The sequence below is a fragment of the Microcebus murinus genome, chromosome 4, assembly GCF_040939455.1.
Source record: "Microcebus murinus isolate Inina chromosome 4, M.murinus_Inina_mat1.0, whole genome shotgun sequence".
In the NCBI taxonomy this organism is placed as follows: Eukaryota; Metazoa; Chordata; class Mammalia; order Primates; family Cheirogaleidae; genus Microcebus; species Microcebus murinus.
In genome coordinates this window covers 13,574,379-13,597,266 of record NC_134107.1, presented here as the reverse complement: position 1 = coordinate 13,597,266, position 22,888 = coordinate 13,574,379, and the positions used below count along the sequence as shown (strand labels likewise).

The 22,888-nt window shown below is 55.8% G+C and overlaps 1 protein-coding gene across 3 annotated transcripts in view; it reads right to left on the bottom strand.

Moving 5' to 3' along the window:
- Positions 1-12,394, bottom strand: part of AHNAK (AHNAK nucleoprotein) — an 88,599-nt gene extending 76,205 nt beyond the window's left edge. For 2 of the 3 annotated variants that reach the window (XM_076001819.1, XM_076001817.1), the window contains exons 1-4: positions 12,211-12,394; positions 1,350-1,449; positions 880-1,036; positions 269-456 (exon numbers count right to left, since the gene is read on the bottom strand). In XM_076001819.1, the coding sequence (XP_075857934.1) occupies positions 269-456; positions 880-1,036 (345 nt within the window). In that variant the 5' untranslated portion in view covers positions 1,350-1,449; positions 12,211-12,394. The remainder of the gene's footprint in view (positions 1-268; positions 457-879; positions 1,037-1,349; positions 1,450-12,210) is intronic. The other variant, XM_076001818.1, reaches the window with a different exon arrangement.
- Positions 12,395-22,888: the final 10,494 nt, after the last annotated feature.

The window sequence follows — 22,888 nt, the reverse complement described above, 5'->3', positions numbered from 1 at the left end:
CAACCTGCCCCTGGCATCCGGGCCCAGGCTGTACCAGCCGGTTCCCCGCTGTGGCCCAGGGGCACTCTGCAGAGACCGATGTAGGACAGCACCAGCCACATGCCACACGTGAGCAGGAAGAAAGAGGCTGGCCAAGGGCTGGCGAGAGCGCAGACAGGCGGAGGGAGGAGCAGGGTGTGTAAGAGGCAGAACGCAGGCTCAGCACGGTGAGCAGCAGGCCAGCGCGGCCGGGGAGCTCGGGGCACAGACGGGTGGGCGAGGCACTCACCAGAACCACTTCAGAGCTGCGGGAGCTGAAGACTTCGTGGGTCCAGGTCTGGCCGGGCTCGGGGGAGCGGTCCCCCTTGCGGTGCAGCTTCAGGCCCACCGTGTGGTGCCCCATGGTGTTCAGCAGCTGCGTCACCTCGCCCGACTGCAGGTTGTCAAAGTAGATGGTGGCACCCACAATCTGGTCCCCTGAGCAGGGAGGGGCAAGAAGCAGGTAAGACCCACAGGGTGTCGGGGAAGCAGCACAGCCATGACGTGCTGGGCACTTCAGCTGACTCCCATGTAATCCTTGTGACCACCCTGCAAGGTGGACAGGGTAACACCCATTGCACAGATGAGGAAACTTGAGGCTTACACGGGCCAACTAATTTGTCCAAATCTGCAGAGTTCGTGGGTGATGCAGTCGGATCTGAGGACTAGGTCCCCACTACCCCCTGGGACCACAAGCAAGGGACATAGACTGAGCAAGGGAGGGCAGGGCTTGGGTACCGACCATCCTGATGCCGCCGGGACTGTGCAGCCCACTCTGCCTGCTCTCTGTCCCTGCCCTTCCCTCTGGCGCCCTGACCTACCCGACCCCCAGCACCCAGTCTGCACCCTGGGGCGACTTACCCTCCTTGACCACCCCAGTGCGGGCCGCAGGGGAGTTCTGCATCACCTCCTGCACGTAGACGCCATCATCTCTCTGGGCAATGGTCAGCCCATGGGAGCCGCTGCCCTGCCAGTTGGGCAGCAGCAGCTCCCGGGTTGCTTCTTCTTCCTTCTCCATCTGGGATGAGGTGAGGAAATGGAGCTCAGGTGAGTGGGGATGCCCGGGCGTGAGAGATGAGACAGCCGGGGACCTCCGTGCTATTGACTCTGAGCAAGTGGAATGCTCTCTCCGATGCACCTGCCCCCAAGTCCTGGCTCACCCGCCTCACGTCCTTCCACCGTGGGAGTTCCTCCAAGGCACAGCAGAGAAGATGGAAAGGAGACAGCAGAGGCAACAAACCCCTCATCCCTTCCACCAGGGCCCCAGCCTCCCTAGGCAACTGCCCCCATCCTAGCACCTCCCCATCTCGCTGCCCCTCCCTCCTACTGACCTTTGCAGGATTCCGTTCCGGAGCGAATGCCTTGCCAGGAGCCCGCCCCTCCTTCCTCTCTTCCCTTCAGTCTCTCTTGTCGGGTTCTCGGTCACACAGCCTAGGGAAAAGGTCCCAGAGATGCTCACACTGGGCCTCAGCTTGCTTGAAACCCCAACCCACACCGTGGCTGGTGCTGTTCCCCAGGCCAAGCCATAGCCCGCCCCCCTATGCCAGTGGTTCCCCTCTTCCAGGGCTCTGCAGCCTGGCATTGCAAAAAGGGCTCTCGAAGAGCCAGACTCAGATTCAAATCCTGGCTCTGCCTCCTCCCAGCCCTGAGGCCCTAGCCAAGTCACTTAACTTCTTTGAACCTTCACTTCCTCATCTATAGAAACGGAGATGGTAAAAGATTACAGTGAGGACTGAAGGAGAGAGACAACAGCCCCAGTGACGCACGCTGGCCCGGAGGAGCCCCACAACATCTCATGACGGTCTTTTTGTGTGTGTGTGTGGGGAGCAGAGTCTCACTCTGTTGCCCGGGCTAGAGTGAGTGCCGTGGCATCAGCCTAGCTCACAGCAACCTCAAACTCCTGGGCTCAAGCAATCCTCCTGCCTCAGCCTCCCGAGTAGCTGGGACTACAGGCATGCACCACCATGCCCGGCTAATTTTTTCTAATATGTTTTTAGTTGGCCAATTAATTTCTTTCTATTTTTAGTAGAGACAGGGTCTTGCTCTTGCTCAGTAGTCTCGAACTCCTGACCTTGAGTGATCGATCCTCCCGCCTCGGCCTCCCAGAGTGCTAGGATTACAGGCGTAATCACACCTGTAATCCACCACACCTGGCCCTCCTGATGTTCTTTACAACAGCTTTGGGGGGGAAACACTGCTGTCCCCACTTTATAGATGGAGAGACTGAGCCTGGGAGCGGCCGATGGCCTGGGGTACAGTAAGACAGCAGCTATGTGGGGCTCAGACTTTGAGTCTGTAACTCTCTCCTCTATACCACACCAGGTCTGCAGCTTTTGACTGGTGTGAGACTCCTCGCAGGGTGGCTCCAAACAGGCATGGCCGTGCCTTCCCTCCCCTAGTGGCAAATGGTGACTCCGGGTCACCCTGCCTACCCTGGCCCTCAGGACTAAGGGGAAGCCCTCACCCGCTGGGAGCTCTGGGAGCCCTGCCACCGATGGCAGCCTGAACAAAGAAAGCCCCCACCCCCCAGGCACCCGCCCAAGCTCACCAGGCTAGAGTACGGCTGAGCCCGAGTCAGGCCCGTGGTGTGTCAAGGCCATGCTGGCTGCCCACACTGGCCCGAGCCAGGCCAAAGTTGCCCTCCTGCTACAGGGTGAGCTGTCAGTGGCAGAGGCACCCTGGGAAGACACCACACAGGACTCTGGACACAGTTGCGGACGACAGTCACCCACACAAAATGGCGGCGCAGCCATCAAAGGCACGCGTGTGAAATTGTGTGGGAGACGCTATAAATCATGGGGCACCTCGCCCAAAGTCCCACCCTAAAGCTGTTTACATCCAGAAATTAGTCAACCAATCAATAAATTCATGCATACTGATCGCCTCCCGTGTGCCCAGCATTGCACTGGGCACTGCAGAGGAAACCAGCCAGGGTCAGACACGGCTCGCCCAGCACTTAATTACACACTGCCTTAGACTGTGACCTAACTTCACTCGTGCACCCTCAAAACATTTACTGAACACACTCCATGTGCCAGATACGGAGATTTAAAAGACTTGGTTCCTGTCCCAGATATAAACTATGGGCCTCAGAATGTTCCAGAAGGCTTGGGAGCCTTTTAGGGGGAATGAAATATACATGGGGTCTTGAAGGTGCTAGACTTGACCCCTGAGGACAGGACTGTGCCTCTTGGGAATTTATGGGCAATTAACAGTTCCAGCATCTGGCAGATCACAACATGGATGAGAGATAAACTCATAAACCCCCAGTCCTCCCAACACCTGTTCTCTTGTTTGACAAAGGCATAAATGCGGTGATTATCATGTGCCTCCTGGTCAACACAGGTGCTGGCTAGGAGGTGACAAAGACTCTGAGGGGTGAGCTGCCTGCTGGCACAGGTGTGGGCTGAGGAAAACACCTCCTCCCTTCCCGGCAGGCAGGGGAGGCTGCACTTCTCCCAGAGTCCAGCACTAAGGAGCCAGGAAGAGGCAGGGAAGGACAAAGGATTCCAGACTGGGTCTCTCAGATAGCACTGAAGCCACCCTGCAGACTGCCCTGACACCCCTGTCTTCCTCCTTGAGCAGGGCCCCTTTCCTCAGCCCAGAAACCTGGTGCTGAGCCAGCAGCCAAAGAGGGGAAGAACGCAGCCAGCTCACCCTCACCCACGTCCTGGCCCCACCCTCCCTCCTTCCCCAGTGAGTCACTGCAGCTGGCCGCAACAGCTCCAGACATGCAAAGGGTCACGCCTAAAACCCATGGACAAAGTGCCTCCTGGGCCAGAGCCCTGGGTGCCAGAGGAGCCAGGGCTCCAAGGCTGACAGGCAGTCGGCTTCCCTGCCAGTGCCCTCAGACGTAATCCCAGGACGGGAGTCCCGGGAAGCATGGTTCTGAGGCTCAGGAGAGACCTGCTGCATGTCTCAACCCAGGCGGCTTCTGAGGAGGGGAGAAGCCCTCAGCCATGAGGAAGGATCCATAGCCCGTGAAGACAGGAGCCATGGGACCTGAGGCTGCAGGTCAGCCCTGGCAGGGTACTCCATAGCTTCCTGGCGAGGCGGGGCTGCCAACCACCCTGCCTGCTCTGGCTCCGGTGCCCGTCCTGGCACAGCCAGGAAAGACTCCCCTCTCATCTGACTGGGGCTACTGAGTTCCGAGGATGGGCATGGGGATGCAGAAGGGAGCTGTGAAGCCAGGGTGGCTGTTTCCTGCACTTGGTCCCAGCCCTTCTCTTCTCCACTACCAAGCCCAGGTGGTCCTTCCGTCTCCTTCTGCACAAGTTAGGTTAGGCCAGGCTTCCCGGGAGCTGAGGGCTCTGCCCTGCTGTTACCCAGAGGGCCTTTGGAGCTTTGGGAAAATTCTGCATGATTGAGCCAAGTGCCATTCGCCTTTAGAGCTGGGAAGGACCTTAGAGCCATGCCATCCAACATGGTAGCCACATGTGGCTATTTACATTTTTTTTTTTTTTTTGAGACAGGGTCTTGCTTTGTTGCCCAGGCTAGAGTGAGTGCCCTGGCGTCAGCCTAGCTCACAGCAACCTCAAACTCCTGGGTTCAATCCTCCTGCCTCAGCCTCCCAAGTAGCTGGGACTACAGGCATGCGCCACCATGCCTGGCTAATGTTTTCTATATATATTAGTTGGCCAATTAATTTCTTTCTATTTATAGTAGAGATGGGGTCTTGCTCTTGCTCAGGCTGGTTTTGAACTCCTGACCTCGAGCAATCCGCCCGCCTCGGCCTCCCAGTGCTAGGATTACAGGCGTGAGCCACCGCGCCCGGCCATATTTACATTTAAATTAATTAAAATTAAGTTAAACTAAAATTTAATTCAGCTGCATGTAGCTATTGGTCACTATATTAGACAGCACAGATACAGTATATCCCACCACTGCCAAAGTTCAATGGGACAGCACTGTTATTTACAAACGGGGCACTGAGGCCCAGAGAGGTGAGAATGGGAGAGCACTGCAGCCCTAGAGCCCGGGTCAGCTATCTCCAGCCCAGAGGTCCACCTGACACTGGCTCCCCATCTCCCTTGTGACAGGAAGCAGATCCCCTAAGACAGACGGCTGCCTGGAGGTCAGAAAAGGAGTGAGGTGGTGAGGCCACTCCGGCTGCAAAGCTGAGAGGGACGCATATCCAAGACAGAGGGACAGACTGTAGTTCAGACCCAAAGCAGCGAGAGAAGAACAGGCCATCTTATCCCTGCAAAACTGCAAAGAAGACGTGACGAGCAGCGGGGCTCTGCCATGCCCACCACCGTGGACTGACGGCGATGCCAAGCAGATCCAGGAGAAATCCAGAAAGCAGAGTCCTGGAACCGGGCAATGGCCTCTGCCAGGGGTGAGTTCCGGAGGAGCATCCTCCCCCCACTGCCTGCTGGGAATGGAGCCCCCTCCTCCGGAGAGGCAGTATGAAGACAGCCAGGGAGGGGCCCAGGTTAACTGCTGCAGCGGCTAAAAACAGCCCTGCAGCCAGCATCGGTGTCAAGATGACAGGAACTGATACACTCCCTGAGAGACACTCCAGGGGCCTCAGTGCCTGAATGCACCAAAACGGAAGACAAGATACACATCAGAGGAGCACACAATTGTGCATCCACCGGCACAGGCTGGACACAGGGAGTGACCCTGCAACGGACAGAGAAGCACCCCTACCCACACCGGGGAGGGCACCAATGACAGTGAAACTTCCACGCAGCACGGTGCTGTGCGCGTGTGCCAACCAACCCACCATGCACACAGGCCAAACTCGAGAACTAAATGACTCACGCCCAGAGTTAGAGACCTCCACACTCACAACCAGGAGCAAGGGTTGGCTATTCAAAGAGAGACACACCCAGAAGAGTGATACACTCCCATAAACACTCACCAGCAGAGAAAGAGGAAGACAAAGCTCCGCACTGAAAGAAACCACCCTGCATGCACAAAGTTGAGAGAAAGAATTCTGTGTGCCAGGGACTGTGCTGGCCGCATTCCATGCCTGGGATCTATTCCATCCCCAAAGGATACTACAGGATAAGAATTAATAACTTTATTTTAAAGATGTGGAAATAGGCCCCAGCGGTAAGACAACTTGACCAAGTAGGAGACAGGGTTGAAATGCAAGCCCAGGAACCTCTGACTCCAAAGCCAACACTCTTTATCAGGTAGAGGACAAAGGCACAAGTAAATACACACGCAGGATGAGACACGCGAGAAACCACAGAGAAAGATGCACACGGGAGATACACTGCGGGGGAGTGAGAGTTGGAGGGACACACCCACAGGCAGAGGGAGAGAGCCTCCAGACCCCCTTCCCCATAGTGCAGCCTCGTCCTGGCCCAGCTCGTAGACACCAAACCCCAAGTGGGCAGGGTCACAGGCATCCTGGAGCCCTATGTTTCAGGGGCCTTTTGGTTCTGGGGCTTATTGAGGCTGGGTCCCCAGGGGTCAGAATCCTGAGCTACGCAGAACCCAGCTCACTCCTAGATTCTCCTGGGCCCCAACAGGTTGGGGACAAGAGAACCAGCCCCTTCTCACTCTAGACTCTAGAGGCAGGCAGGCACTGGCAGGGCAAGGCAAGCATTTCCACTCTCTGGGAGAGGGGAACAGCCATGCCAGGTGGACCCTCATCCCAGAGGAACAAGGGGAAACACAGGGGTGGCATCCCTCCCAGGGCCTGAGCCTCCAAATGGACCCTGCCTGACTTCTGTTTAGAAAAACAAATGGGCCAGGCGTGGTGGCTCACGCCTGTAATCTTAGCACTCTGGGAGGCCGAGGCGGGAGGATAGCTTGAGGCCAGGAGTTTGAGACCAGCCTGAGCAAGAGTGAGACCCTGTCTCTACAAAAAAATAGAAAAATTAGCCGGGCATGGTGGCACGTGCCCGTATTCCCAGCTACTCGGGAGGCTGAGGCAGGAAGACTGCTTGAGCCCAGGAGCTTGAGGTTGCGGTACACTAGGATGACGCCACTGCACGCTAGCCGGGGCAACAGAGCAAGACTCTGTCTCAAGAAAAAATACAGAAAGAAGCTGGGCGCGGTGGCTCACGCCTGTAATCCTAGCACTCTGGGAGGCTGAGGCGGGAGGATTGCTCGAGGTCAGGAGTTCGAAACCAGCCTGAGCAAGAGCAAGACCCCGTCTCTACTATAAATAGAAAGAAATTAATTGGCCAACTAATATATATATATAAAAATTAGCCGGGCATGGTGGCACATGCCTGTAGTCCCAGCTACTCGGGAGGCTGAGGCAGAAGGATTGCTTGAGCCCAGGAGTTTGAGGTTGCTGTGAGCTAGGCTGACGCCACGGCACTCACTCTAGCCTGGTCAACAAGCGAGACTCTGTCTCAAAAAAAAAAAAAAAAATACAGAAAGAACGAAAGAGAGAAAAACAAACGCCCTATTTTAATGGGCATAGTAGAAGTGCACAGCGATCTGAGGAGTCTAAGTGGGCATGAAGAACTTTCACAAACCCACCCGGCTGATTCTGGCAGCACACCCCAACAGAGCACTTTCAACTTACGTAGGAGGAGCTGTTGGCAGGGGACGGAATTACCAGGGAGAATTAGACGAACGCGTTGCAAGACATGAGCAACTGGGGCACTGGAGGCTCATTCAGAGAAAGGCACACAAGGACACACATGCGCCTCGGGCACACGGAGACCCTCAGCCCCATTCTCCACTCTACACAGCCCAGAGAAGCCCGCAGCCCCAGCCAGCTCTTACCAGCTCACAATAGACACCTGTCATGGAGGCCCTGTTCACCTGGTGCCCGTGTCCCCAAGCGTGTGACTGTGTGTGCACCTGCCAGTCTTGCTTCCAATACCTGCCCTTCGGGGAGGAAGGTGCTGGCCCAGCCCACAATTCTCATCAGGAGGAAGATTTTACAGCTTTGTCACTCCAGCTCTCCCCTCCCCATTAGACCCTTCCCCTGACCCTTCACCATCATGCGGGGGTTTCTGCAAGTTGACTCCGGGCCAGTCCCCACACGCCGACCATAGCCAGCGGCTGCTCCTGGCTTGGCTCTGACCCTTTGTCCACCTCTCTCCACCCTGGCCACGCACATCCTCCTACCACACTCCCAGGCTCCCAGCAAGCTCTCAAGCCTCAAGCTCCAAGTTCTCCTTTCCAGCAGGGAGAGATTCCCTCTTCCCTCCCTGGCCAACAGAGACCCTCCGCCTACCTTGTGACAAGGGAGTGGGGACAGCATTACCATTCTCCAGCATAAGCCCCCAAACCTAGACATAAAGGCAAGGAAGAGTGGGCGTTTACCAGGACCCCTGGGAGTGGGCTTTTTCCAGGACACCAACTCCGAGGGTGGCGTTTTACAGTGGGGGAGGGGGAGTGAAGAAGAACACCCTGTCCTGCCCTGTGGGGTAGATTACAGCTTGGGAGCTGCCGACTGCCCCACCCACGGCCGGCCTCTCGGGGAGGGTGCAGCTCGCTCCCCCCCCAGCGGTCAGGCGACGCTAGTGCAGGGGCGCGGGCCAGGCCGCTGAGGCTCTGCCGCCAAAGAGCCGCCCCCCAGGCCAGGACACGTAGACATAGCTGGGACCAGCTCCAGGCACTTCCCCTTTCCCCAGAACCTCCGCTCCGGCCCCTGGGGACCTGGCAGGATGCCCCTCCCTGACAGGCCATGCAGCGCCTTGCTCGGCCTCGCTCAGTTGGGTCCTGCACCCCCAGGGCTGTCCTCAACGTCCCAAGGGGACTCTGGGCACAAATTCCAGGACCCAGACCTGTTTAGGACAGAGAAACTTACTTCACTTCTTACCTACAGCCCCTGGATGCCTGCGTGAAACCTCCACCACCAGAGCAGAATGTCATTGCCACCCCTGCCCTCCAAGCCCCACATTGCAGCAGGCAGAGGGGACACATCCAGGCCTGCCACGAGGGGAGGACCCGAATGCACAGCCAGCAGGATGCCCTCTCACAGGCAAAGACACACGCTGTGCTCAGAGACATGGAGGCTGTGATATGGGCAGTCACAGGGGTCCAAGGCCACAATAGAACGGCTCATGCTATGCTAACAGTGAGGGACCCAAGCTGCTGGCTTCAGCCCAGCCATAGCCCTGGTGGGCACTGAGGCCAGCAGGGAGGAAGAGGAGCTTCATCAAAGCACACACACACTCCTGCAGAGCCCTCCTGTAGCCCACTCCCCTGCCGCACATTCCCTTGGGCACACCAGGCTTGGAGGAAACTGCTCCTGCTCAGGAGTCCAGCCAGATGGTCTGAGCCCAGGGAAATGCCATCTCCCTCAGAGCCTGGATGAAGCCCGTGGGTGGCAAAGAGGGTGAGGAAGGCCCTAGACACCTGCCACTGTCACCGCCCAAATGAAATGGCACATTCTAAACCCTTTCGGCAGCACACCTCCCTTCCTCAAACCGAAGTGCGCACAGCACGTGGTCAGCCCAGCTCCAGGGAGAGAAACTCCAGGGCATCCGGGAGTGGCCAGGGAGAGAGCCAGCAAAGTTTTCATCACAGTCAGACTAGCTCTCCCAGTCTGCCTCTCTGTCTGTCCCCAGGCGGTTCCCAAGTTCTGAAGAAGGTAGTGACCACACCCCAGAGCCCCACAGGCCCCTCCACCCCCATGGCTTTGCACCAATCCCTCAAACCAGCTCCAGGCGCAGGGCAACACGCTCTGCCAGGGCCCACCAGCCAACTCCAAGTTGAGCAAAAGAATCTAGCCTGGTGGTGCCCGGGCACGCCTACACAGGGTCTCCCAGGGACCCCCAACCCACTCCCTGCCCTTGGCTGATGCCAGCCTTCTCCCTCCCATGGTTCACTCTCTCTCACGTCCCACCCTGGGGCCCCATGCCCTCAACCACGGCTGGCTGGCAGGAGTTCTAAGCTCTGAGGGTCAGCTCCTCAAGGAGTTGCCCAGACTGGGACCCCTGAATCGCTGCTGTGGGCCTTCATATCAGCCTGCGCAACTGCTGTGGCTTCCATGTGTCCTTGTTCTCTGACTAATGTTCCTGTGCCCAACCTCTTAGGGACAAAGTCTTTAGAGAGGGGTTCAGATACTCTCCACCCCATCTCCTACCTGCCCCCAGACCATGCGCCCTCTCCTCTCTCCCCCTCTGTCACTCACCCCACAGCTCAGGGCTCGAGCAACCCGGGGGCTGCCATGTAGTCCCCACTTGGCACCCTCTACCTACCATGTGCAGCCCTGTAGTCCCTAAGCGCAGGAGGGGAAGGAAGCTTCCCCATTCAGCTTCTGAAAGGAAGTGAGTGCCACACCCAGCCCCTGGGATTTCCCTTGCAGGAGTGAGGATGAAAGCGAGCTCTACTCCCCTATCTCACACCCGGGATAGGTGCAGAGGCCCTTACATGCCTTCCAAGCCAGCGTCAATCTCTCTCTCCTTCCCTCACACTACAGCCCCCCACTGCATCACTGTATCCCACAAAACCAGCCCAACGCCTACCATGCACCAGGCTGCTCTAGGAAGGCACGCGGTAAACTGGGTCCCTGCAATCAGAGGCTGAATTTTAATGAGGAAGACAGCTTCAGAACCAATTATTGGGAGCCCAGAGCTGTGTTGGGGACACAGAGGTAGATATCTGGGTCATTTTTCCTCTGGAAACTCAGGGTCATTCTCTAAGGACCTCATGGCCATGGAGGGCTTTCACACTGCCTTTCCACCAATCTGCTCCACAGGCTCTCAGCAGCCCCTGCAGCTCCCTAGGAGCACCTCGCTGCCACCCTGACCACAGCCAGGACCACACCCTGTGAAGAGGGGGCACATGCAATGCACACACTCCTCTGTGGTCTCATTGTGCAGAGGTGCCAGAGTGGCCCCCACCTGGTTGTCCCCCACCTGGATGTCGGTGCTCAGCCAGAGCTGTGAGATTCCCCAAACTGTCCCCTCTGCTCCCCTCCGTGCAAGGGATACAACACGCAAGGGGTACAGCCAGCCCTGCTTGGGCCTCATGAGTCGCTCGTGGTCAGCGCCCCCACACCCGGGCGTGAGCCCTGCCACGGGTTAGCCAGGCGGTCGCGCACACACAGACACACACACACACACACACACACACACACACACACACACACACACACACCGCATGGGAAACCCTTACATAACAGGGTTCTCTGCGCACACCCTAAGCACGCTGCCTTTCCAACCCCACGGCAGGACCTCGACCCCGGCCCCCTCTCCTGGCGCGCACCGCTCGAGTGGAGGGTTCTGGCCAGTGCGGCTAAGCCCCCCTCCCACGCCAAGCTCCGCTCCTGCCCCCACCTCCCACGCACAGCCCCCTGCCCCTCCCCTTTGCCCCTCACCACTCCTCCCTGAGTTCTGGTTTGAATTAGTCACCGGCTCCAACCACCACATTCCTCAGGCTACTGGCGCCGAGCCAGGCGCTGGGGCGGGGGCCATCCCGCCCGAACGGGTTTGGGAGTGGGGCGGGGGGGAAGCGCCGCTTCTGGAGGGGAAGGGGCGGTCCCCAGGGCAGGGCAGCAGAACTGCCCCCTCCTCCCCGCCCACCCCAGCGCAGGAATCTCCCTAATTATGTCCCCCCGCTGCACACCCATCCCGCTGGGCGGCGCGCAGCAAACTCCAGGCTCCGCCGCCCCGGAGGAAGAAGGGAGTTTTCTGGAGCCAGGAACACCGAGGGGCAAGACTAGGGCGGGGCCGCTGAAGGGGGGCCGAGGGGACCGCAAGGAGCGAGAAAGGGAGAGGCTGGTGGTACAGAACAGGGTGGGGCCGGGAGGACACCGGACCCGAAGTTAGGGGCGGAGGGGCGGGGAGCAGGGAAGGGCAGCGGAGGGGCGCGCGGCGCGGGGCTGTGAGGGCGGGGGGTCGCGGCGGCGATCTCAAACTTCTCCAGTAAACAGGGAATACAAACGGAGCAGCCCCTGAGCCACCGCCCCATGGAGAGAGAGAGGGGTGGGACGGGGGCCTCCAGGCCAGGATCGCGACCCCTGCTGTGCAGTAGGGCCAACAATCCGCCCTCGAGAGAAATACCGAGCAGAGCAAAGCGCACTTCAGAGCGATTTTCCAACTTTGCCAAACTTGCGCCCCAACTCCAGAGGCAGCGTTCCACTCCCAGGGAGCGACAAGTCGCGTCCCGGGAGGCCCTGGGCAACCCAGTTTCCTCCAAACTATTTGAATTTTCGCAGTGACACAACAACGAGCCTCGCCCAAACCCCATAACCCACGTCCCCGGACACGTTCTCCGTACCCCGGCCCCCCGACTGCGCCACGGTGCGCCTGGCACCCCTACCTGCGCGCTCAGCCCCAGGGCACAGCCATAGTCGGCGCGGGGCCGGAGGCTGCGGTGCTGCGGCTGCTGGCGGCGGCGAGCCCCGATCGGGGCGGGTCCGGCAGGGCGGGCAGTGCAGTCCCCGCGGCAGAGCTGCTCCGAGTGGCCGGGCCCCCGCGCACGGAGGCGGCTCTTGTAACTCCGGCTCGGGCGGGCGGGTCTGCCCCGAGCTGTGGGGAGAGGGCGGGGCCGGGCGGGGCCCGAGCGGGGCTGGGACGGGCGAGCGGGGCCGACACTAGAGGGACCGGGGGTGGTCTGCTGGGGGATGGGCCGCAGCGGGGCGTGGGGACAAGGGGACGCCGCCTTCCCTCCTCCCCACGGTCCATTGCCCCCTGTTCTATCCCAGGCCTGGATCTACCCCCCACTATGTGCAATGGGTGGCTTCACCGGCGAGAAACTCCTGGAAGCTCCCTGGGGCTCACAGCTGGAACTGCGAATCAGCCCATTTTGCAGGAAGGGCCAAGCAACTCAGAAAGCTGCTTGGGGCTTAAGTGATTCGGCCACGACCTCCAGCCCGACGCGGACATTGGAGTTTTCGCTCGACATAGGCAACTACACTTCAAATCCCAGGCCCCAGCCTCCTCATTTGGTTCCCAAGCTCCGTGCAGCCGCGCCCATTTCTCGCCTTCCCTCTTCTGGGGGCCCCTCCACCCCTCCCGCCACAGAACCGGCTTGGAGATGCTCGCCCCACCCCCAGGAGTCAGGGTCACCAGCGCCGCACGCGCCGCGGGAGTCAGGCCCTCGGAGGAGCCGACCGGCCGCCCACCTTCCGCTCCAGACTCCCGCCCCGCAGAGGCCGGAGCTCCGGCTTTTCCTCCGCCTTGCCATTCCTCCCCGGCGCCCCTCTCCAGCCCCTCCCCACCTCCCCACTTGCAGGACGCCGAGTTTCCCAATTTACAGCCATTTCCCACAGCCACTTCTAACTACATGGAGATTTTATTAAACGCCTAATGATGGGGTGCAGGGGCCTTCTGGCTACACACCCCCCTTCCACACCCCCTTTCTCTTCTCCCCCATGAGTCCTCTTACTCTCCCTCCTAAGCGGCCACCGACTGCCCACTCCAAGCCGGTTTCCCTTCCTTTCCAAAAGTCGGGGAAGGGAGACCCCGGGCTGGGGAACGGAGAAGCGGTGACTGGAGACAGGAGCACCCTCCTTGCTGCAAGATCATGAGTGGGCTGGGGCTGAGACCAGCTCGGCCCTATCCTCTGAAATGGCAAACATGTTTACAGGCTAAAAATACCCAACAGCCAACTCTGCTGCCAGCCCTGGGGGCTGTGTCCAGGTCCAGTTACCGGCGCAGGGTACAGGCCATGGGGGAGGGAAGAGACAGCGCAAGGAGCCACAGACATGCAGGCACTCATATAATGGACACAGAAAGGTGGAGACGCATGTGTAGACACCCCGACAGGCATAGACATGCAGAGACACACAGAGCAGAGACTTGGGCACCAGCATATTCCCTCTCTCCCTCTCTCCCTCTCTCTCTCCCTCTCACACGCAGACCTGGATGGTGACTCAACCCCGGCTGGCCGAGGCAGCCTCACCGCACACATCACAAGCACACAGTCATAGACACCGACTCCCCAGCAACCACTCCTCCCCCATTCCGTCCAGCGCCCCCTTTCCTAGCGCCTATCTTACAGGGAAAACAAAAAAATCCAAACTTTCAAACTTTAGAACACTTCAAAAAATAAAAACCAAGAGCTAATTGTGTCCTTCACAAACAGCTTTTTAAATTTTTTATTTCATTTTAAATAATGTTTATTCAGCTTTTTATGTATAGACCAAGAATAAGATATTAATAAAATAAAGTGGCCCGTAATCCCACAGGCCAGATAATCCCTGCTGTTGTTTTTTAAATAAAATCAATACTCCATATGGCAAAGAATTTAAACAATACAGAAGAGTACAGCAATAAAAAGTAAACGTCTCCCTCCTCCCCTACCCCAGTCGCTCTCCCCAAAAGTAAGCACTGTTAACAGTTTACTAAAGGGTTTTTTTTTAACTTTATGAAATGAATCATCTTTCGGTCCTTGAAAGAGCAAGTTTTCCGCATGCATATTAAAGTGGAAGTTGATTTTTCAGAAAGATAGCTATAATGTAATAGATGCCACAAAGGCACGGGGTATCTGCAAAAAGGGCGTGTGGGGGCGTGGGCTAGGGCAGGAAAGGAAGAAGAGTAGGGAAGGGCGTGAATGCTGTACCTTCACCTCAGCTGGGCTCTGTGGGCCCCCCAGGATCAAAAGAGCAGAGGCCAGTGTCCCAGGCTCAGAGCCAGCTTATCTGCTGCATTGTTTGCTCTGGCCACCCTTTTGGTCAACAGGGAAGAAGGCAGGAGGAAGAGGCTGGGTTTTGGAGCAGCCGCAGAGCAGGGATCACTGTCCGGGTACTTCATTGAGGGGTAAGGGTGTCAAGCTTACCTGGGGTGGGGGGAGGTAGTTCTGGGCACTGGCTCCTACGTCTTTCCAGGCTAGGAGGGTAAAGATGTAACCTCAACCCTGGCCCCTAAGAAAACCATGATCCTGCAGGCTGGAATCGAGCAGGGTTTTCCCAAGTCAGCCTCCTCAGCCCAGGGGAGAGGAATATTTTCAAAAGTTTTCAAAAGTGTAAGTGGAGACGCACATTTTTAGAAGTTTCAGCCAACTCTTCTCCTTTTCCCCATCGAGGTAGCTCCTACTGCAAACCCCCTGGAGTTGCCTTAAGAGTGATTGTGTCTGACCCTACAGCAGGTAATTTGACATTAGCTCTTTTAGTCCTTACATCTGCTGGGAGGGAGGCACTCAGGAAATGGTCTCAGAGAGGGTTGGAGATTTACCTGAAGTCACACAACTCACAGAAGCAAGAGTAAAAGCTCCCACTAGCATCAAAGCCCCATGAGGGCAGGGACTTTTTCCCTCCGTTCTATGCACATAGTCATAGATGCCTAGAACAGTGTCTGGCACACAGCAATCACTCAAGAACATGTTTTTTTGTTGTTGTTTTGGGTTTTTTTTCTTGAGACAGAGTCTTGCTCTGTCACCCAGGCTAGAGTGTCATGGTATCAGCCTAGCTCACAGTAACCTCAAACTCCTGGGCTCAAGGGATCCTCCTGCCTCAGCCTCCCGAGTAGCTGGGACTACAGGTGTGCACCACCATGCCCGGCTAGTTTTTTCCATTTTCGTAGAGATAGAATCTTGATTTTGCTCAGGCTGGTCTTGAACTCCTGACCTCAAAGGATCCTCCCGCCTCAGCCTCCCAGAGTGCTAGGATTACAGGCATGAGCCACTGCACCCAGCTTTACGAACATGTTTTAAATGAATGAAGGAACTCCAGGTGTAACTGGCCCCAGCACCCTTGCCCTTTCCCACACCCCATGCTGTCACAGCTTCCCCTGCCAGGGAGCAATTTCCCTTCTCCTGGGTCTCTCTTGTAGCTGCTCAGACATTTATTGTGTGTCCAATGCTGTGCGGGGTCCCTGTGGTGGTGGTGGTGGAGGAGGAGGAGGTAATAGAGACTTGGCAAGATGGGATCCCTTTCTCAAGGCACTCAGTGCAGAGGGAAATGGCTCTGATCCCCCTTTACCTTGTCCTTTGAGTTCCTTGGAGCTCCTATGCCTTGAGAAAATTAAAAGGTATCCTTCCTACCAAGTCTCTTATACAGCTACTCCTCCCACACACACACACACACTATTTTTTAGTTATAAGGAATCCCCTTGGTCTTAATGTTGCAAAGAAAACCTCTGACTTCTTGAAGGTTTAGACTCCTCTGTCAAAATAAAGGCTGTCCTCTTCTATCAGAAAGAAGGTCGGCTCTGCCCCTGGCACTCCCCCACCTTTCCGAGGGAGCCACACCACAGTCCTACCGACTCCTGGCAAAGCCAGGTGAGCTCTAGGACTGACATCGCTGGGATATCCCAGCTTCCCTCACAAGTGACACTCCCTCCTGGGAGGGGGTTCCCTGATACGTATGGTGTGTGGTGTGTGATGAACCTTGCTTGGGCTCTTCTGTTGCCAGGCAACGTGCCTCTGTTTTGTTCCTATTATGCCTGTTTCCATAGTAACCACAAAGGGGAGCTCTGTGGGCAGGCCCCTTGCCAGGGGATTCCCCTTCCCCTCCCTTCTCACCAGCCACAGTCCCCTTTTCTGAAATCAGCATGTTACAGGGAAGAAAAGAGGCCAACTACTCAAAGGGTAATCTCGTTTTCAAACTCCGATCCCAGAAAGGAAGTGAAGTGTGCAGTCTGTTTGCAATCTTTTTAGAAGCAGACTCCTCCCATCCCTGAGTGTCCTTTTGCATGGCATCCTTAGAAACAGAGGAATGACCTTTCTTAGTGCCATCTGGGATCTCCCAGACCCCATCTCCACCCCACACACCAGCCCAGGGACTAACATCCCTGCCAAACAGGCCCTACTCCATCCGCTTTCATCACTTTCTAATCTGTCATCCTCCCCAGTCTAACTGTAAACCTATTGGGTGATTCTGGAATCCAAACATTTTTCCCTAAGTAATTCTCAAGCCCTGAACCCCTAACCCTAACCCAAAATATAAAGCCAAATAAAACCATCCTTCCCCAGCTCAATTCAAATCCCAGCCTGTATTTAACTTCAAGCTTCAAATAAGGAGTTCCTGAATTACTCAGCTCAGACAGCCGTGATACCCGGAAATTCTCCCGTTACACTCAGCCCTAATGAAATCTTCAGGCCCAAGCAGAACCCAAGTTAAAGCTGCTTAGGGAACAGAGACACAGGGCTGGGAGGAAAGAAGGCAAAGAAAGGCTGACCAGGCAGGGAGAGGAGGGCAGGCAGGCGCTTTGTGGGTGCGGGATACAGTGGGAGCAATGAGATGATAGGAGATGCAGACGTGAGATTAAGGAAAAGAAGGGGCAAAACATGACTGCAGGAGACTGTGAAGGAAGGAGGGAGGGAGAGAGAGAAGACAGAAGAGCTAGGAATGAGCTGAGGACTGGGAGGGCAGAGTTGTAAACAGGAGCCGAGGGAGGGAGCTGGAATGAACGGAGCAGCCCACGCCCTGCCAGCTCCCCTCCCCAGGCGGGAGCAGGGAGGGAGGGACTAGGGAGGAGCAGAACACCAGCGTCCTTGCCCCATTCTTGGAATCTGCTTTTCTCCCATCCTTTCCAACTTCCTCAGCCTTTCCCCCAGTTTCCTGGGGAAAGAGATACCAGCCTGGGTTTCCCTCCCTTCTCTGCTTACACTTCCCCAAGTCTCCCTGCTTACACTTCCCCAAGTCCAGTATAAGATCAGGCTGAGCAGGGAAGGAAGGGCCCAAGGCCCAGAACCTGAGTCACCGCATAGTTGAGGTTCCCGTCACTCGAAGTCCCGCCTCTGCTACACCCTGTGCCCTCTGCTGGCCCCAGGACTTGGATCGCTATAGCTGACCCTGCCCCAGGGCTGGCTCTGCTTCTCTGCTCCTTCACATTGGAGCTGGGGCTGCTGGAAGCCTTAGATGCCTGCCTCACCCTGCTCCCCAAAACCTGATGTGCTGTGTCCACCATACTTATTCCTCAGGTTTTGAGAGAAGTGTCCTCCTGCTCATCTTAGGAGAAGCGACTCAGTGAGTGGCTGCAAGGATTGTGCAAAGACTTAGATGTGCTCTTGATAGGTCACTTCCCCTCCCTGGGCTCCAGTTTCCTTACTGGTAAAGTGAAGCCTTATCAGAGATGGTCTCTAATGATGAGGTACATTCTGTAAGTCTGAGTCAAAGAGATGGACAGTTACTATTGAAGAGAGTGGGATGGAAGTGGTGTGTTTGCTCACCCCTGTCCTAACAATAAGAGTGAGTATGGAGGGGCAGGGCAAGGCTGGGCACAGGCCTTGTCACCATAGGGCAGCCAACACCCTGAGCAACTCGGTGACTCAGGTACCACATGGAGGACTGGCAGAAAGCACTCGTGGCTTCCCCGTGAGTCAGGGGCAATGCAGCTCTCCCTGAAGGATGACTGGCCGGGGTCCCGCTTTTCTGTATGCCTAGAAAAGCTCCAATCCCTGTGCAGCCCCCACCTCCTGGGATGGGTGCCTTACGCTCATCATTCTGCCTCCGTGGCCTGCTCAGCGGGTACCCCCCCTCCTAGCTGACCTGGGCAGCCCTTCTGCCTTCTGCCCTCCAGGCTCTAGCCCTCCTTAGCCTCTGCCAGTCCCCCTGCCCCGCCATGTTCCCTGTTCACCCCGTGGCTCTGCCCATCCTCACTGTCCACCCCCACTCTGGCAGAGCCAGCCAGATGATTGCAAAAGGGCTGAGCCAGCGGAGAGGCCTTCACATGACAGCTGTGCCTGCTGCAGAGCGGAGGGGGCAGCTGGAAGTAGAGGCACATTCCACTGGAGATCCTATCAGAAACAGCCCCAATCCCTGACTGCCCATCCAGGCCCTGAGCTGCACACCGCCTACTGTGTAGAAAAGGTAGAGTCTACACGTTCCCCTGGAACTCTGAGGAAATCAGGAAGGGAGGGGCCCACGGGAAACAAAAGGGCTTAAAAACATTGAGAGATTGGGGTCTTTGCCACTGAACCACCTGCCCAGGGTATTCTCTGTCTCAGGAGAGATTCAGGTGAATGAAGTGCTGCTCTCCAGCACCCCTCACCATCCCCTGTCCCCCACCCCACCCATCCCTTGGGCACCGGGACACCCCAGTAATTCCACTGGAGTAAAATGACAGCCTATTCTGGTGCCGCCAGCCTGACCAGAGCAAACAGACGAGAGCAGGTGGCATAGCTTCTCTAACCTTTCAGGAGCGCCAATGTTTTAGTGCCACGGCTGCAGGGCAAAAAGAGAATAAGGTGGGTACCCCAGAATCACATTCCAGCATACAGAGTTCCAGAGCAAGTTGGGGAAGTCCCCTTTGGGTACACAGATTCGGGGAACCAGGGAATTTGAAAACTTCTACCCAGAAAAAATCCATTTGATGCAAGTGGAAGGAAAGTTCTGGGTTCTGAGGACAAAGAGTGCTGGTTGCCATGAAAACCACAGTATTAATTTCAGAAATGACTGGGTGGAGCCTCCAAAGCACTTCATTCCTCTCCCCTCAACATACTAGACCCTCCCCCTACTTTCAAAAGGGGAAGTGGCACATTTGGGGCATGTGGGCAGCTGGTGGGATGGGCTGAGCTAGTGAGAGCAGCAGCTGTCCAGCTCTGGCTCAAGGCAGGACATGAAAAAAAGAAGACAATCTAGGTCTTTCTTGGAAGAACTTTAAAGGCTTTTAACTTTTTTTCATAAGTGACTTAAGCAGAAGTACCAAGATAGCTAAAATAAATAGCTGCTTATAACCAGTATCTACGGGTTTATCTACAAACTCAAACCAATTCTCAGCCTTCCCATTCACACTCCAGGCTCTGTAAAGATTTTATCTGACTAAACTGCAGCCCTGAGCCCCAACCCCTTCTCCAGTTTCATCCAGCCTCCTTTGTGGAGGCTGAGATTTTGCCCAGTAGATAAAATAGCCTTTCCCTCATTCTACCAGTTTTCTAAGATTACACCTTGTTCTCAGCCTCTGATCCATTCACAACATCCCCTTCCCCAATCCTCGATCCCCAGGCTCTGTGGCACATACTAGACCCTAGGCGCTGGGGCTGTCAGCTCTAAGTGGTGTTCAGGTGGTACCAGCCTCCCTGGCATGCAGGGAAAATTGCCCAGCAACTGGAGATGTGGCAGGGGCAGGCTCTGATTGGAAGTGCTGGGAGAAACAGAGAGGCCAGGCTCCAGTGAGCAATGCAGGGATGGGATGGGGAGGGCACAAGTCCCCACTGAAGTGACTCAGGCCTCCCCAGGGCAGGGCGGGGGCAGAAGGAACTCCAGATGTGCTTCCCCTCCTTCCTGCCCCCCATCTGCTGCTAGAAACTCCCACTATTAACCTCTTCCCTGCCCACCATAGCAAAGAGGCCCTCCTATCCCACTCCCTTTAGAGGTCAACAGCCCAGCCTTCCGAAGGCCACAGCCCTCTCCCTTCAGGGCACCTCTATCACCTCCAGCTAGTGGGTATTGGCCTTCTCCCAGGTGCAGGCCTGGCCTCATCCGACAACCCTCATTCTGCACTAAGCAGCCAGGGCTAAAGGCACAGAAGGCAGGATGTGCAGATGAGTCACTCTTCCTGCAGGCTCAGAGCAAGGCTAGGAGGTGGGGGGTCCAAGCCATTCAGCCCAGACCCGCCCTGTCCACATGAGCTGCTAGGCCTGCTGCTGCATAAGCAACAACCTACCCAGCAGAACCCCGCCCTTTTTCACAGTTGGGCCTCCCTGGCATGCCCACAAACCTAAATCTACTTGTCCAATTTGACCTCTGCTGCTTAGATTTTCAGCCACTGGGAAGACCAAGAGGACACCACAAAAGGAGGTGCTGAAGGTTGCACAAGCACAGAAGAGAGTGTGGCATGAAACGGAATCTGGAAGGAGTCTGACAGGTTCGGTGAGGCCCCAGCAACAAGCTAATGGCACACCCTGAGCCAGTATATAGCACTTTTTTTCTTTTAGAAATCTATGTTGCCCGGGATAGAGTGCAATGGCTGTTCACAAGCACCATGGTAGCACACTACAGTTTCCAACTCCTGGCCTTAAGTGATCCTCCTGCCTGAGCCTCTCAAATAGCTGGGACTGCAGGAATACACCCCACCCCACTGCATTCAGCACTTTCAGACCCTAGTTGAGAGGAGTCCAGAATGCTCAGAAGATAAGTATCCAGTTTGGACCCCGCTCAACATGAGCTACCAGGAAGCAGAATCTGAGCAAGAACCAACCCATCCTCACTCATCTGGATCCCAAACCCACAATTCTTCTCTGCCCATTTGTTCACACAACACCAACTGCAGGTTAAAGTGTCCAGCTACAGATGACAGTACTGTCCCTCCCAAGCTACCAACCCCTTGTGAATACATGGTAAGATCACCTTTTCCTCCTGCCAAGCCAAGAGCCTTTCTTCGTGCCTGGAACATGAGGTAAGATGAAAAGATTACACAAACCATATGCTGGGGACCTAAGGCAGTCATGATCATTTTGGCATATGCCTCAAAAAGTGAATGCAGGCTGGACGCAGTGGCTCATGCCTATAATCAATCCTAGCACTCTGGGAGGCCAAGGCAATGAGGCCATTGCTCAAGGTCAAGGGTTCCAAACCAGCCTGAGCAAGAGCGAGACCCCTTCTCTACTATAAATAGAAATTAATTGGCCAACTAATATATACAGAAAAAATTAGCTGGGCATGGTGGCGCATGCCTGTAGTCCCAGCTACTCAGGAGGCTGAGGCAGCAGGATTGCTTGAGCCCAGGAGTTTGAGGTTGCTGTGAGCTAGGCTGACGCCATGGCACTCACTCTAGCCTGGGCAACAAAGCAAGACTCTGTCAAAAAAAAAAAAAAGTAAATGCAACTAGAGGGTACCGATTTCACCTGAGCTGTTAAATTTATAAGATCTCCAACGCTCTTTGGAGAAGACAAACAGAAGGACAAGAATCTCTCTAAAGAGTATTAAAAAATTAAGCTCAGCAGGGAAAAAATAGTAACCATTGGTTTGAGTAGTACATTAGATGACAATTATGACCACTGTACATTCTAAGAGGCAGCAGGGTGTGAGTACAGGCTTCCAGAGTGAAACTTTAGCCAGGTGTGGTGGCATGCATCTATAGTCCCAGCTACTCGGGAGGCTGAGGCAGGAGGATCACTTAAGCCCAGGAGTTTTTTTGTTTTTTTTTGGAGACAGAGTCTCACTTGTTGCCCAGGCTAGAGTGAGTGCCGTGGCATCAGCCTAGCTCACAGCAACCTCAAACTCCTGGGCTCAAGCAATCCTCCTGCCTCAGCCTCCCGAGTAGCTGGGACTACAGGCATGTGCCACCATGCCCAGCTAATTTTTTCTATATATATTAGTTGGCCAATTAATTTCTTTCTATTTATAGTAGAGACGAGGTCTCGCTCTTGCTCAGGCTGGTTTCGAACTCCTGACCTTGAGCAATCCACCCGTCTCAGCCTCCCAGAGAGCTAGGATTACAGGCATGAGCCACCACGCCCGGCTAGCCCAGGAGTTTTGAGGCTGTAGTGAGCTATGACAATGCCACAGCACTCTAGCCCAGGCAAAGTGCGACCGTCTCAAAAAAAAAACAAAACTCTGCCTCTACCACTTAAGATATATGATCACTGGCAAATTACTGCAATCTCTGAACCCTACTTCATCTATAGAAAGCAAGGATACCACCAGAGCTGATCCACAGCCAGGTTAAGGACCAACAGGCCAGTGTCTACTCTGCATCCTTATGTGCCTGGGCTCCCTACCTGTTTGAAGTATTGAAACTATGAACCCTTGGATATGGTCACCTACCTACCCGACAGGGCAGTTGTCACTACGTATGTTGCTCTTACCATCACCAGCAGTTATTCTCTCCCTTCAGCGGGATCTGGAATCTGGTCCCTAGGAATCAGGTAGTTACAAAACCCCATGTCACCAGCCACCCTAACTGCTTCTGATCTTTCCCAGCTAGAAGACAGTCATCACCGTACGAGGCAGGGCAGGAAAATCAAAACTGAGGACAGGCCTCTCTTTCTGTTCTTCTGAAGTCTTCTCTCCTGCAAATCGAGCCATTGCAGACATACAAAAATACCCTGCTTGACCGTATCTACTCCCCTTCGAGGAAGCCACCACTCACAAAGGAGGCAGGACAGAGGAGGG